The sequence below is a fragment of the Lepidochelys kempii genome, chromosome 1 (genome assembly GCF_965140265.1).
Source record: "Lepidochelys kempii isolate rLepKem1 chromosome 1, rLepKem1.hap2, whole genome shotgun sequence".
NCBI lineage: Eukaryota > Metazoa > Chordata > Testudines > Cheloniidae > Lepidochelys > Lepidochelys kempii.
In genome coordinates, this window is record NC_133256.1 from 215,742,198 (window position 1) to 215,757,324 (window position 15,127).

Consider the following 15,127-nt stretch of genomic DNA (forward strand, 5'->3'; position numbering starts at 1 on the left):
GGATATAGGCAGGGCTTGGAGGGCTGCTTCAAAACAGTTATTGTGTCTGGGCTTCCCATCTACGCCATGATTGGTGGAGGTGGAATAAACATGTTCATCCATCCATACCACCCTTATAAGAAGTGCAGAAGTCTTTAGAAAACAGATGGTGCTGAGCTCATAATAGGGCTCTAGAGATGTTTTTTCAATGGCTTCTAAAGAAATTCAGAAAAGACAGTTGATGATATTGGGAGAGTGGGGTGGGGAAAGGAGTGAGTGGTTGCAAGCAGAGATAGGTTTAAGTTGGGTCTGAATTTGAAAAGAGGGGGTTTCAAATCTAGCGTTTAGAATCCAATCTGTCACGAACTGGAAACAAAGTGCCATGATAAGGAATGAGGTCTAACATATCACGTTTCTCTCCCTTATCTCCTCCAACATCTAAAGCGAGGCTCTCATATGATGAAGATCTCTCAGTTGATGACATGGTGGAAGATGTCACTCATGGCCCAGTGGAGACCATCCGGAAGTATTTCCCTGAGACGTGGATTTGGGAATTAGTTCCAGTGAGGTAAGTGACGTTTATGGGATGTGGTGAATGCAGTCAACTGGGTTACACAGACACTCAGAAGAAATTGCTCAGACACCATGAGATGTGCTTATATCCTTCTGTGAAAGATGGAGTACCTGTTGTAGATAGACTAGAGAGACACAAGCATGAGGGATGGATAGGCATGTAGAGGAAAGGCAGGAAGTAAGTTAACTAGTTCTACTAATACACCACAGCCACTCCTTCTCCTCTCAGTAACTGGAAGACAATTGTGTGGATCTCAATTAACAATCCCCTGTTAAGTGTGTGTGTGTGTGTCGGAAGGAGGTGTAATTTCTTTTTGGTCCCAGCTCTGGTGCAGAAGTCACTATTAGCTATGCATCTCATCCTTTTCTATAGCCGTGTGTCTGAGGGATTTTCTGTTCACCGTGGAACCCCACCCCTTGTCTTGTTACCTGGATGATTCTTCTGCAGAGCTGGATGTAGGATGGGATGGGAGGAAGTGCTCTGCAGTGAGCCTACAATAACCAACCAGCATGCACACCCCAGTGCTCCCAAAGGACCCTGCAGTTACAAATGGGGGAGGGGGTTAATTCAGGATGCTGTGCGGGACATGGTTGTTTCCCCCAAAGCTAGGAAAGCTTCCCCCATCTCCTTGTTCTCGTTTGGTCACCAGGTCTGATGGAAGTGCTGATTTGGCTGTGACCATCCCCGACACCATCACAGAATGGAAAGCCAATGCATTCTGCACTTCAAGAGATACTGGCTTTGGCCTGTCCCCGACCGTGTCCCTCAGAGCCTTCCAGCCCTTCTTCGTGGAGCTCACCCTGCCCTACTCTGTGGTGCGCGGCGAGGCCTTCATGCTAAAGGCCACTGTCTTCAACTACCTGACCCGCTGCATCAGAGTAAGGGACATTTGCAGCTTTCCTCAGCAGGGGGCAGGGAGGAGACCACATGGGCCAGTTGCAACATGGTTTCCCATCCAGGGGAGGCAGCTGATTGGCCTCTAGCAAATTGTCTTATTACAGTGGTAAGAAATGGGTGATGGAAAGGAGGAATCTGATTGGCTCCTAGGTGTGTGTTACTACTGGGGTACAGAGTGGGCATTAGGAAAGAAGGAATCTGTTTGGCTGACAAAGGTTTGCGAGCTGCAGATATACCTGAGACCAACTTCCTGTGCGGCTGAAGGCACCTGGCCTTAGACCTCCTGTGCCTATCTCATGACCCCATGGCAAGCAAGGTACCTGGGGTGACCACACACTGTGCATCACCCCTTACTCTAGCAGAGACTCCCGGCTTCCTGGAATGGACACCATCCATTATGTGCTTGGCCTTTGGCCTCATGCCACACAAGCCCCCCAGCTGCACTACAGCTGCTGGGAAACTCACTGGCCTGTTGCATCCATGGAAACGGCACTGACTCTCTAGCCCCACTGGCCTGCAGTGTATTCCTGCTCCAGCACAAGGGACTGGAGGGGACTCAGGAAGGGGGTCCCTGCAAAATTGTGGTGACTTTTCTCTCAGCTTTTATTTAAATGGGTTTCATTCTAGATAAAGTGAAGCGGGAACAAGCTCTATGGTGTTAAGAGCCCCCAAGGCACTCTCATCCTCTTCTCCATCCCTTTCCTGCCCTTTGCTACGCTCACTGATGGTCCCCAATTCTGTTCTCTCTCAGCTACTCCCAGATAGCCCCCCGCCCCCCACAGCCAGCACTTCACCTCCTCCCCTAACAAGACATCAGAGGGGTCTCAGACTCATGCCAAGGTGGTAAATTTGAGGTCACCATTTTGTCTTTATTCCCACAACTGGTCCTGAGTCCCTCAGGCCCTGCAATCTCCTGTTTCTTCAGAGCCATGCGCCCAACTCTCTGCCCCTTTCTCAGTCTCCTGCACCTCCCCAAACCACGGTACCCCTCAGCTTTCCCCACCTCAATCCCTGCCCCACCAAATCCCTGTGGCCCCCAAACTCCCTGCCCCCTCTCCTCCCCTGCCTTGTCTCATCTCCATTTACCCACAACCCCCTTGAACCCTTCTCTCTCCCTGCCTGATGGCACCTTTCTGTACAATGGACAGGTCAGCATCTCACTGGTTTCATCTAATGACTTCCGGGCTACCCCTGTGGAGAAGGAAGAAGAATCTTATTGTCTCTGTGTGAACGGACGGAAAACAGTGTCTTGGGCTGTGACCCCAAAATCTCTGGGTAAGGGACCTGGCAACTTCAAAATCTCAGGATCAGGGACTAATGGATGGGTCCAAAACCTCTTTGAAAGGGACCAAATGGCACTGAAATTTCTGGATAAGATTTCTGGCGTTTCCAACCTCTCTGGAAGGGACTGATCTGCTCTGAAAGGAGGAAGGCTGGCCTTATGGCTGAGGCACTGGACTGGACTCAGGAGACCTAGACTCAGTGTCCAGCGCTTGGGAAAGTCAATGTCCCGGTGCCTCAGTTTCCCCATCTGTAAAATTGGAATAATACATTCATCCATGTATGGGAGGTGCAGTACACGACTGCGATGAGGGCCATATAAATACCTGGACTGACAGACTGGTTGGGTCTGAAATTTCTGGAAAAGAAAGATGATGGCTCTGACACCATGCAGGGGTCTGAGTGTGAGAATCTGAAGGCCTGCCCCTGCACTCCCCTCCTCTCCATCTTGCCCAGCCCCATTCAGCGTAGCTGTTGGAGCCGAGGGGTTGGAACTAAGGCTTCTGCAGAGCTGTGCTATAGTGCTAACTACATGTGACTTGAGCTCTGCCCTCTTTAGAGAGGTTTCCATGTAACCCGTGGTGCTGCAAAGCACAACGCCAAGCGAATGACTCTGACACCCCTGTAGCTGCAGTGCCTGGCAGAACACTTATCCTTCTTTGTTCCAGGGACTGTGAATTTCTCAGTGAGCGCTGAGGCCCTGAAGACAGATCTGCCCTGCGGGAACGAGGTAGTGGAGTCCCTGGACAAAGGGCGGAGGGACACGGTGATCAAACATTTGTTAGTGGAGGTAGGTGGGCTGTTTAGTCTCTGTGGAATAGAGAAGCCATGATAACTTACTGCTGGGTCGTGACAACTGATATAATGCTGCAGGTCTTCTTGGTTTTACAGGGAAGCCTTAATGACTTCATATGATCAGACATTGTCTAATGCTGTAAAGGGAAGCAGTGATAAGTCTCTACATTGGCCAATATAAACTGTAATACTGCATCACTCCTTACAGGAAAATACTGGTACCTTGTTGCACCGTGTGATTGAAATAATGAGTAAAGGTTATAGGTTTGCCACAGCCATGTCTTTTGGGACAGAAACCATGACTTTTCGGTTTTGTCTATAACGAGTCATGGGATCAAGCCCTCAGCAGTGTAGACTGGCATAGCTCCATTCAATTCAAGGCAGCTCTGCGGATTTACACCAGCTGTGAATGTGGACCGTGGTCCTTGTAAATTGAGCTGTGCGAATAACTGATTTTTTGGTTTGCTGGCCAACTGAAAAATCAAAAAAAGAATCGTTTTGGGCCAACCCAAATGTTTCAGGGTTTTTTGATGAACCCAAACTGACAAAAAATGTAGTTTTAAGTCCAACAAAAAGTTTGATAATGACCTGACATGAATCATATTGTTGTTTTTTGAACTTGTTTTACTTTTTTTCAACATAAAATTAAACTAAAATTTTTAAAAAGTAATATTGAATTGAAAAATCTAAATATTTGGTTTAGAAAATGTCCAGACAAGATGTTTTGATTTTTTTAACTAAAACAATTTGGTGAATTTAGCACAAATGTGAAAAAGGTTTTTGTCAATCTGAATCCTCATTTTACTGCGAAAAACAAGCTTTTCCAAAAAATTTCTCCCAGATCTACTTGTAAACCTTGCCGGCCCATTCCCAAACAGGACAGTTCCAGGAACTGTAACAAATCTTGTGCTGATGTGACCAGTGTAGTGGAATATGGGAAAGTGACTGCATTTTAAAACATTTGTGAATGATTAGTGAATTATCATTATTTATTTTAAATCATTTGGTTGCAAAAAATTAAAAAATGCTCAAGGTAATGTGAGCCAATGATTTGTTTGCATATTTTTCTATAAATTTGTGTCTCTTACATATTTTGTGATGAGGAACCCCTGGCTTTTCCCATATTTTTTTTTTGACATGACACCCAGCCAGCCTAAACAATATCTCATAATATAAACCTCCATAGCTATTCTGTGTAATAGGGAAGTAGTGATAATTTGTTACATAGTCTGATCAGAGCAATATCACATGATAGAAGGTGGCCACTCCTCTCTCCATTATAGGAAAGCACTAATCATTTTTAAATTGTTTGATGTAAGCAGTAACACGTGATCTAACACTGCAGCTCCTCTCTGAGTTACAGAAATGCATCCCGCTTTTTCAGTAAGGCAAAGGTACGATTCACATTATTGTATCAACCCAGAAAAAACAACTCTGTAAGCTTCAAGGTAAGAATGAGTCCTGTGGCAGTTCTGGGTGCCACACTTTAGGAAAAACATGAACAAATTGGAGTGAGGACAGCAACAAAAATTATAAGAGGTTTACAAAACCTGATCTGTATGGAAAGGTTGAAAGAATTTGGCCTGTTTAGTCTAGAGAAGGCTGAGGGGGAACAAGATAAAAATCTTCAAATATGTTACTCTTGGGGGAATTCTGCACCATGTTGTCTGCAGTTTTCTTTGGTTCTCCACAGAAAAATGACTTCTGAGGGGAAGCAAAGGGAAGTGCAGTCACTCCCCCGTCCCTGGCAGCCTGAGGAGATGTAAATCAGCACGGTGGGGGGCGGGGAGGACTGCCCGGGCAGGTGAGAAAGCAAGCGAACGAATGAGAGAGACTCGGTCCCTCTGGCTTGCTATTGCGACAGGCCCAGCATGGAGGGGCAGGGCTTTGGGGTGTTTGGAGGAAGGTGTGAGGCAGGCTGACCCCTGAGGCAGAGCATAATGTAACAACCTGCCTGCTTATTTGTTCCCATTCTTAGTGAATTCCCCCAGGAGCATAAAGCAGGTGTAAAAGTTTTAAGGCTCCTTCACATTGCCAGAGTGGTGTAAAGGAGCCCATTTGTAAATGACAGTATGGCCTTATAAATACTTATGGTGCTTGAGTGATTAGAACTGGTCTAAATTTTTGGACTGAAACATTTTCCTATCAAAATGTACACCATTAACTGTTTACTTCTGACCTTTCTGGAGATGGTCAGTAGCCAATATAAACTATGAGTTTGATTCCCCAGCCCTCACTTGCTCTTCAGTTGCCTGTGATGTAATATGAACATATGGCTGCATATAACATTGTTATATGTTGACTAATAACTAGAAATAAAGGGTCAAGCCTAGCTACATTACTATTAGACAAAGAGGTTTGGGGATTTTCTCCAATGATCCCTACTTCTATTCTCCATCCATTGTATTTTAGTTGAAATAAATTACCAAAATAATTGAAACGGGTATGATTAAATTGCGTAATTTTGACACATAAAATATGTAGAATTTTAATATATTGTATGCAGAATTTTTAAAGTTTTGGTGCAGAATTCCCCCAGGAATAATATGTGTTATAAAGAGAACGGTGATCAATTGTTCTCCATATCCACCAAGGACAAGAAGTAATTGGCTTAGATTGCTGAAAGGGAGATTTAGGTGGGATATTAGGGAAAACTTTCTAACTATAAGGGTAGTTAAGCATTGGCACAGCAGTGGTGTAGCTAACATGGGACATTTGGGTGGGCCCCGACTTTGTGTGTGTGAGCAATGATGAGGGAGAGGGGGAGCAGGAGGAATCAGGGTCCCATCTCCTCCGGCTGGCCTTGCGGGGGGCGACGGATGCTCTGGCTAGGGGCCCCCAGGGGTCTCACATGTGCCCACAGCTCTGGAAGGAGATGCCGCTCTCCACTGCACACAGCTCCCAGCACCCATCCCTTCCCACGGCCCTATGCCGGGCCCAGTTCCTCGAGATGGCACGGCAGGCTGACCTTTTCTGGGGATCTCCTCTGCCACTGCCACCCCGAAGCCACCCCGCCCGCCCTCCTCCTACTGCTGCGTGCGTACAGGGCACATGCATCTGGCGTTCCACCGCTCTGCCACTGCTGTGCCTCTCCCTCCAGCCGGCCGGGGCGATGCGCAATGCACCCGGTGCGCAGTGTCCTCCAGGTCTGGGTTGGGCTAGCGCTAGGGCTGGAGCAGAGCCAGGGCTGCGGGGATGGACCTGGATGCTAAGTGGGTGAAGAACGAGGGGGAAAGCCCACTTTTCACACTTGGCTACTATTCACTACCTGGCAAAAGTTGGAAAAAGGAGGAAAACCGACTATTCTAAGACTAAAATATTGCGGGGGAGGGGTGTGTTTCAAAAACAAAAATTTATTTGACTAAACCCTCTTTTTTCACAACATTTAGTTCGTGAGTTTTAGTCAAAACTGTTCTGATCATCTCAATAAATAACAGGGCTTCTTCCTTCGCTCAAGCCATGGGGGTCTGGGCCTTTGGAGCAAGAGGAGCTGAGTTCTATCCCTACTGTAGCCCTACAGGACTAATCGGCCACAGTGTGTAATGGTGAATTTCTAGGTGGCCCTGCAGTCATTACAATATGTCATTTCATGACACTGAGCGCTTTGGCCCTGACTCGGCAAAGCTTGCTTTACTTTAGGCACATGAGTTGTCCCATTGATCTCAAACAGGCTTAAAGTTAAACACTTGGCAGGATTGAGCCCCTACCTCACTTCATTAGCATCACAGCATATCATCAGCACCAGCACCTGGTGTAAAGCTGGAAGTTCTCTCTGTATCACAAGCAAAGCCCATGTTTTACAGTGTGCTAACAGCAACTAATCACCCATGGTAGATCACTGCAATATCCTCCCCTTGGGAGTGAGGAGGCAATAACTTCTTAGTAGCTGATTTCCAACTATTATCTGCTGGCTTTATGAGAATTATTATTACATGAGAATTTGCAAGTCTCCCTCTTTCTCTGATTCACTTCCTTTTCTTTCTTTCTTTCTTTCTTTCTTTCTTTCTTTCTTTCTTTCTTCTCCCCAGCATTTTCCCCTCTCCCCATCTCTCCCCATCACCCCTGCCCAGATGTTTCTGCCACCGGGTGCTCAATGTCTCTGCAGGTTCTCACCTTTCTCATTTTCCTTCCCCTTCCCTTTTCCTCCCCAACCCAAAGCCTGAAGGGCTTGAGAAGGAAACGACCTACAACTTCCTGCTCTGTGCAGCTGGTAAGAGCCCCACCCCTCCTGACTTGCCTCTGCAAAGGGAAGGGTGGAAACCTCGGGTGTCCGAGGGGAAGAGATAACGAGAAGCAGTAATATGGGACTGAAGAAAGTGGGACACCTCCAGCTGGATAACGAGGAAACATTTCCTAACACTGAAGGTCTAGAATGGCGCCCAAGGGAAGGGCTGGAAGCGTAGGTCTTAGGGAACGTTCCTGACCCGGGTGCTGGGAAGATGGGCTAGATGAGATTTAATGGGGCTTTCCCCTTCTCTCACTCTGTGATTCCATGGAGTGAAATTACAAACTGGAAGGTGCCAGAGAAAGAGCTGGAGACTACAGTTCCCGTGTCTCGCCAGCTGGTGACACCTCGCTCCATGTGGAGGGCTGGGGTGGCAGGAGAGGGGATCCACTCCTGAGAGGGGAGTTGGAGATGGGTTCACTATAAAACTATGGAGGAATGGAGCTGCTAAAGGCAGGGAGCCCCTGTGCAGTGCCAGGGGAAAGACAGCAGCAGGGGCAGTATCCTAGCTCCTGTGCTGGGGTCTGCTCACTGCTACACAGGGGGGGATTTTACTACAAGCCCATCTATGTCACTTTTCCCTAGGAAAAACAGCGCCGCAGCTAATGCCCCTGAAGCTCCCAGAGAACGTGGTGCAGGGCTCGGCCAGAGCCTATTTCTCAGTGCTGGGTAAGTGAGGCAGTCCGAGGAGCCCAGCTGGGGGTGCTGCTGCCGTTCTCTCCCCCTTCCTGACGGTTCTGGTCTCTCTACCCGTTCCACTCCTCACCCCTTTGTGTACCCATCACAGCCCCTCCACTTATCCCCCAGCTGCCCACTGCTGTAGTCTCTTGCTAGCACTTCACCCCTTTTTCTCTCTCCTTCCCCCCACCTCTGCCTCTGGGCCCACGTCTCTAGCTATTCATCCAGCCTAGTGCTCCCATCTGTCCTTCCAGCAGCACGCCCTTCACTTTGCCTTTCATGTGTCCCTTCTCTCTCAGAGCATATTTCTCTGTCTCCTCCTTTCTCTGGGTTGTGTGTGTGTCTCTCTTTCCCTCCTATTGCCTGTGATCTCACAAGCCTGTTACGGATGTCTCACATTAGCATCCTTGCTCTGCGGTGCACTCTGCCTCCGCAGGCAGGCGGCTGGGCCACACTGACTCCCTGTGTCTCCATCCCCAGGCGATATCCTGGGCACAGCCATGCAGAACCTGCAGCAGCTTCTCCAGATGCCCTTCGGCTGCGGGGAGCAGAACATGGTCCTGTTTGCCCCCAACATCTACGTCCTGGACTATCTGAATAAGACGGGGCAGCTGAGCGAGGAGACCAAATCCAAGGCTGTCGGATACTTAGTCAGCGGTGAGGAGGGACGGGGCTTTTATTTCTTCACTTACTCCCTTCCAAGGTCGTGCTGGGAGCTTTTTGTGTCCGCCTTGCTCAGATAATGCTTCCACTGGGAAGGATGGATGGACTGAGGGGACCACCTGTCTCTCGGGGGGAACCCACTTGAACCTTCTCAGCCCTGTCATCCCATTGCTCCCCAGTGTGTAGCCCAGTGGTAATTCACTCTTACCCCAGCAAACCAGACTCGGCTTCCCAGGTGGCCTATAAGCCTTTCCTAGCCACCAGTGTATTGGCAGCACTGTCACAGCTGACCCCTCATCACACACACACCTTTGAACCAGGGCCTCTGACACCTCCCACCCCCTCCGCACCAGAGGAAAGCGGTTCCCTTTCCCAGGAGCTACGCTGAGGAGTTACTCCTTTAATGGTTGGTGTTACAATAGATCACTTCCCAACAGGGGGTGCCAGAGCACAGTAGCATGCTTAGATCTAGGGTGACATCTAGGAATGTAGAGAACTCTACTCTCTGGAAGTGCTCGATGGGAGAAGATGGGTCCAAGTGGATGAATGACTGAATGACACAGCCTGGGTACTGCACTGCACTGGGTGAACTGCACAGGGTGCACTGGGTGCATTTCTGCTGATGACGTGCAAGGCAGAGAAGAAGAGCTGGGTTGGTTCTGCAGCTCTGGCAGCAGTAAATGGAGCAAAACCTGGTGTCAGGGTTCCCTCCCTACTCTGAACTCTAGGGTACAGATGTGGGGACCCTCATGAAAGACCCCCTAGCTTATCTCTACCAGCTTAGGTTAAAAACTTCCCCAAGGCACAAATTCTTCCCGTCCTTGGATCGGTATCACTGCCACCACCAAGTGAGTTAGAAAAAGATTTAGGAAAAGGACCACTTGGAGTTCCTGTTTCCCCAAAATGTCCCCCCAAGTCCCTTCACTCCCTTTCCTGGGAAGGCTTGAGCATAAACAAGGCGAGCACAGACCAGACCCTTGGGTTTTTAGGACAGATTCTTAAAAACAGAACTTTTATTATAAGGAGAAAAAGTAAAAGAAATGCCTCTGTAAAATCAGGATGGAAAATAATTTTACAGGGTAATAAGATTTAAAACACAGAGGATTCCCCTCTAGGCAAAATTTTTAAGTTACAAAAAAACAGGAAGAAACCTTCCTCTTAGCATAGGGAAAATTCACAAGCTAAAACAAAAGATACTCTAATGCATTTCCTTGCTATTACTTACAATTTCTGTAATTTTGGATGTATCATTCTGTAGGAGCTGGATTACTTGCTTGGTTTCTCTCTTTATCTCTGGAGAGAACAACAAAAGCCCAAAACAAAAACCTTCCCCCACAGATTTGAACCTTCTCCCCTTATTGGTCCTTTTGATCAGGTGCCAACCAGGTTAGCTGAGCTTCTTAACCCTTTACGGGTAAAGGAGGGATTTTATACTGCCCTTTGCTGTATGTTTATGACATCTGGGTTTAAGCCTTGTTTTCACTAGTGGAGATTTGTCTGTTTGTAACACATTTAGCCGACTTGTAGTTTTAATACATGTTAGTTGATCAAGGTAAACTCTAGGCTCCTCGCTAAGGTTAACTCGACCAGCTAACGTGTGAAACTACACATATCTTGTCTGTGTTAGGATTTAAACACATGATAGCTAGCAATGTTGGTAATGCTCCTTTATTCCTAATGTGGACATGACCTTTGCCAGTAAAGCCAGTAGCCATGACTCTGAACACATGCAGGGCAGAGCTGCTGAGTGAAAAGGGGCCCTTTCCACATAGTCACTTTTCAGAACAGCCCCACTTTGGGTCACACCTTTGATTATTCCTCATTCTCCATTTCTGCTCCACCCTGTTTTTAATGAGATTCAGCAATCTTTCAGAGACAGTCTTCCCATTTATTTTAGGTGCTGCAAAGGGATCCTTGAACCTGGTATAAGGTGGCTAGTAGATGCACATCATAACCCTGTTGCCTTTACCTTCATTTAATACCTAATAGAAGACCAAGGCTTCTCTGCTGAGAGACTGAGGGTATTTTTAGGAATGGGAGGCCTGCCTGGCTTGTGTACTCTACATCGGACCTGCTTCTGGGTCTCAGACTTGATCTAAACCCAGCTTTGTACCAGTGTAACTATTTCAGTTAGGAGGTGATATTTTGCCAAAATAATTAAATTAGTACAACCCGTAGTGTGGATGCAGTTCTACCCCCTTCTCATCTGGGAACAAGCTCTAATGGTATTAGCATTTTTATGCTATCATAACTACATCCACACAGGGGGATTCGCTGCATTTTAACACTACTGGTATAATTCAAGCAGAATGTTTGTGTGTAGACAGGGCTGAAAATTCTCTTTTCCTGGCTGACATCTACAGCTGGTCTTTATTGCAGTAAAAGACAACTTCATTCTCCCTTTCAGGTTACCAGACACAGCTGAAGTACAAACACCTGGACGGCTCTTACAGCACATTTGGGCCACAACATGGGCAATCAGGAAACACCTGGTAAGATTTCAGTGCTGCTGAATTCTTTCCCTTCTCGATATAACCTGGTGCTTGCCCATTGTTAACAGGTGCTGATCATGAAGGTGCAGAGGAGAGGGGAGGAGCTCTAGAGCTGATGATGTGGGATAAGACAACTATGAGAGGTGGTAGGGAAGGGAGATCTCCTTTAGTTTATGTGGTAGAGGCCTTTGATTTTGGATTAATAACCATTTACAGCCTCCTCATTCCCTGCTCAGCTCAGGTTAGAGCAGCCTGGGGTCTGTTCTAACTTGCTCCAGCTGGCCACAGTCCCCTGAGGACCATATATCAGCTAGGTGTATCCAGAACACTGTACACTCCAGCGACTCACTTTCTGTACCAGAGGCTATAGGGAGGATGGCATAAAAGTGCCGGCCAAAGATTGCCCTGCTGGGTGACTTGCTAGTAGTTTCAGCTCCCTTTGTATTACCTGAGCAGTGTGCAAGGGTCAGAACAGGGCAGAGAATCCTCCCCGAAGTCCTGATTATGGATACTTGACCTTTCTGAAATTACGTGTTTGATCCTCAACCAGAAAAGTTTGGCCACCACTGCCCTCAGGATAATGAAGAGGCTGGTAACTGAGGGTGGAGCCATCACAGCCCCTCAATGCTTAGTGAATGCCTTGCCGGGTGAACAAACAGGTTCTGCAGGCAGTGGCAGTGGGCAGCTCTGTAGGGGTTGCTCTTCCCTCTGCCACTACTGACTCTATTGCCCCAGTGTGGTGCTAGGGGGCGCTGTGCTGCAGGGAGCGGGGTGGGTGGCTCAGTAAGGGGCATTCTCCCTCTGAGTGCTGACCCCAGTCTGATGCTAGGGGGCGCTGTGCTGCTGTTTTTATCATAAGAAAGTGCAGAGCCAGCGTCCTGGCCATTCCTGGTCACTGAAGATTCTGAGGTCTGTTCTCCCAAGGGTTCTGGACAACCACCCCCTAAACCCACCCCTAAACTGTGCCCCAGCCATTTGAAACCAACACAGGAAGCTGGCTCACTTCCTGTCCTAAAACGGGCAGTTTAGCTGTGCCCTGTCAGACGACTGCTGGGTCTTGCCGCCAGGCTCTGCTGCACGTCAGTAGGTGGCTGAGTGAGCTAATGGTTCCCTGACCCATGGCCACCAGCTCTCCGGCCCCTGCTGCTTCCCCTCAGGCTGGCGATGCCCCAAGACCCCACCCCTCCAGCGAGCAGAGGGCATGGGAAGGAGCTCTCACTGTTGCCCACTCTCTGCCGCAGGCTGACGGCCTTCGTCCTCAAGTCCTTCGCGCAGGCCCGCTCTCACATCTTCATCGAGGAGAAGCACATCCAGGACGCCCTGACCTGGCTCGCTGGCAAGCAGAAGGACAACGGCTGCTTCCGCAGCTCCGGGACGCTCCTGAACAATGCCATAAAGGTGACGTATCTGCCCAGCCAGCTTCCCATGGGCATCATGGGACCCATACAGGACTCCAGTGACACAGAGAGAGCGTGCAACTCCTCATGGGAACAGCTCAGCCACTGCCGCACATGGGGTTGGGGCAGATGGGATCTACTAAGGGAGGCAAGAGCAGGGGGTACCATACTATACATGGAGCGACCATGGGCAGGGGAAGGGAGAAGAGGAGCAGATACATGGAAGCTACCATAGTGTGGGAAGAACAGGGATGTAGAACACCCCTGGGAAGAGGGGCCAGTGGGCGGGGTTTCAGGGTTAATGTCTCTCTCTGTGGTTCCCTGCAGGGCGGGGTGGACGATGAGGTCACGCTCTCTGCCTACATCACCATCGCACTGCTGGAGATTCCTCTGCCCATCACTGTACGTACCTGTAACCCCTCAAGCCAGACATAGGCTGCCAACTTGGGGGTCCCCAGCTCCCATCTTGAGAGAGAAGCCTTTAAAAAAGGGGGAAATCCAGTCAGAAAAGACTTTAAATTGAGGTCCAAATCTGGGATTGGATTTCCCTGCAGCTTCTCTTCCAGTCCAGGGCGCTGGCTCTGTCTCATCTCTAATCCTTTTATATGATCTTTATTTTAAAACTTTTGAGCTGGTTTCAGAGTAACAGCCGTGTTAGTCTGTATTCGCAAAAAGAAAAGGAGGACTTGTGGCACCTTAGAGACTAACCAATTTATTAGAGCATAAGCTTATGCTCTAATAAATTGGTTAGTCTCTAAGGTGCCACAAGTCCTCCTTTTCTTTTTTGAGCTGGTGTTTGCTTGATCCTCTCTTACAAGCCTACAGCTCCGAGTTTTACAGATATTGAACACTTGGGTAAATAACACTTAACCCCTTGGCAGTTGGCACCAGCCAAATGGGTCCCCATCAAGGGTTGATTTCTGTTCTCCTTCTGTTAGGTCTGCTCCACACCCAAAAGTCGCACTGCTAAAAGTTTTATGATCAGCGTGCAACCGAAAAGACTATTTTGGTGCAGTGAGTTCACACTGGGCCACTTGTGCCAATGCATTGTGTTCACCTACTATCAGGCCAGATTGGCAAAAGTGTGGTGCATTGTGGGTAGGCATCCCAGTGTCCTCTGTGCCACTTTCAGTGGCACTGCCTTGTGGGGAAATTTTGCTGCGTAGCTTTCACTGTGCTTGTGGGAAATGTTCAAATCAGCATGTGGGAAAAGGTAGCAAGTAGCAGGAATAGCTGTGGCTGTGGAGAATGTGCTGACTGTGTAAAAGCCAGGCGGGCTTCCCAACATTGGGACCCTTTGGTTCAAAAGAGCTGCCAGACCGTCTCTGCTAAAGAGAAAGTTGCACTGTGGGACTGCAGTGGAAAGACCGCTTACACTGGTACTTCCGGTGAACATGCACCTGACCACTGTGTAGATATAACTCCACTGGAATGGGGCTTATGCCACTCCAGAAAAGGGAGTCAGTATGCCCCCAAAAGTGTAGGGTTTTTGTCAGTAGGCAAGTTGAGTGTGGACGTGTGCCAGGCTGTGCCCAGAAAACCTGAGTTCTGTAACTTGAGTCCAGACCAGGCTTTAGATGTGTGCTGCTACTGGCTGCGGTCGGACAAGACAAGTGGATGTGGCCCTACATGGCCTACTTGTTAACGTTGTCCTGATGAAGTGGCAGCCAGTTCCCTTCCACTGTCATTAGACTAACCTGATCCCCTGTAGTTAATTAAGGAAAGTTGATGTCCTGATTAAGCCCTTCTCCGGTAGAAGGAGTATAAACCCCAAGGCATTTTGTTTTCAGGCTTTCCTGTCTCAAAACCAGCTAAGCTGATTCTCTCCAACTTCCCAGAAAGACCTCTAGCTTAGCAGACACCAAGGGGTAGGAAGGTTCAGATCAAAACATTTTGAAAAAGTTTCAAGCCACTGAAGATGGGGCTGTCTGCTGGACTTTCCATTCTCAGCCATTGACGAAAACAGATGAACTGTCCTGCCGCGTATGGACCTGCGCACATTGGTATCCCTTGGAATGTCATTACGGGGAATGTCTGATTCCAAACTTTGCTTTTCAAATGTTTCTAAGTAAGGACCGACCACAGGACAAATTTAAAGGGCCAGGTTCCCCAGTACACCATTGCCATTCACCAAACGTGAAGGGCC

The 15,127-nt window shown here is 48.4% G+C and overlaps 1 protein-coding gene across 2 annotated transcripts in view; it reads left to right on the plus strand.

Moving 5' to 3' along the window:
• LOC140898790 (alpha-2-macroglobulin-like) overlaps positions 1-15,127 on the plus strand; it is a 57,982-nt gene that overhangs the window by 24,092 nt on the left and 18,763 nt on the right. For both annotated transcript variants that reach the window (XM_073313187.1, XM_073313198.1), the window contains 10 exons: positions 424-547; positions 1,203-1,431; positions 2,599-2,725; positions 3,400-3,521; positions 7,685-7,736; positions 8,337-8,420; positions 8,910-9,086; positions 11,500-11,584; positions 12,826-12,982; positions 13,309-13,383. In XM_073313187.1, the coding sequence (XP_073169288.1) occupies positions 424-547; positions 1,203-1,431; positions 2,599-2,725; positions 3,400-3,521; positions 7,685-7,736; positions 8,337-8,420; positions 8,910-9,086; positions 11,500-11,584; positions 12,826-12,982; positions 13,309-13,383 (1,232 nt within the window). The remainder of the gene's footprint in view (positions 1-423; positions 548-1,202; positions 1,432-2,598; positions 2,726-3,399; positions 3,522-7,684; positions 7,737-8,336; positions 8,421-8,909; positions 9,087-11,499; positions 11,585-12,825; positions 12,983-13,308; positions 13,384-15,127) is intronic.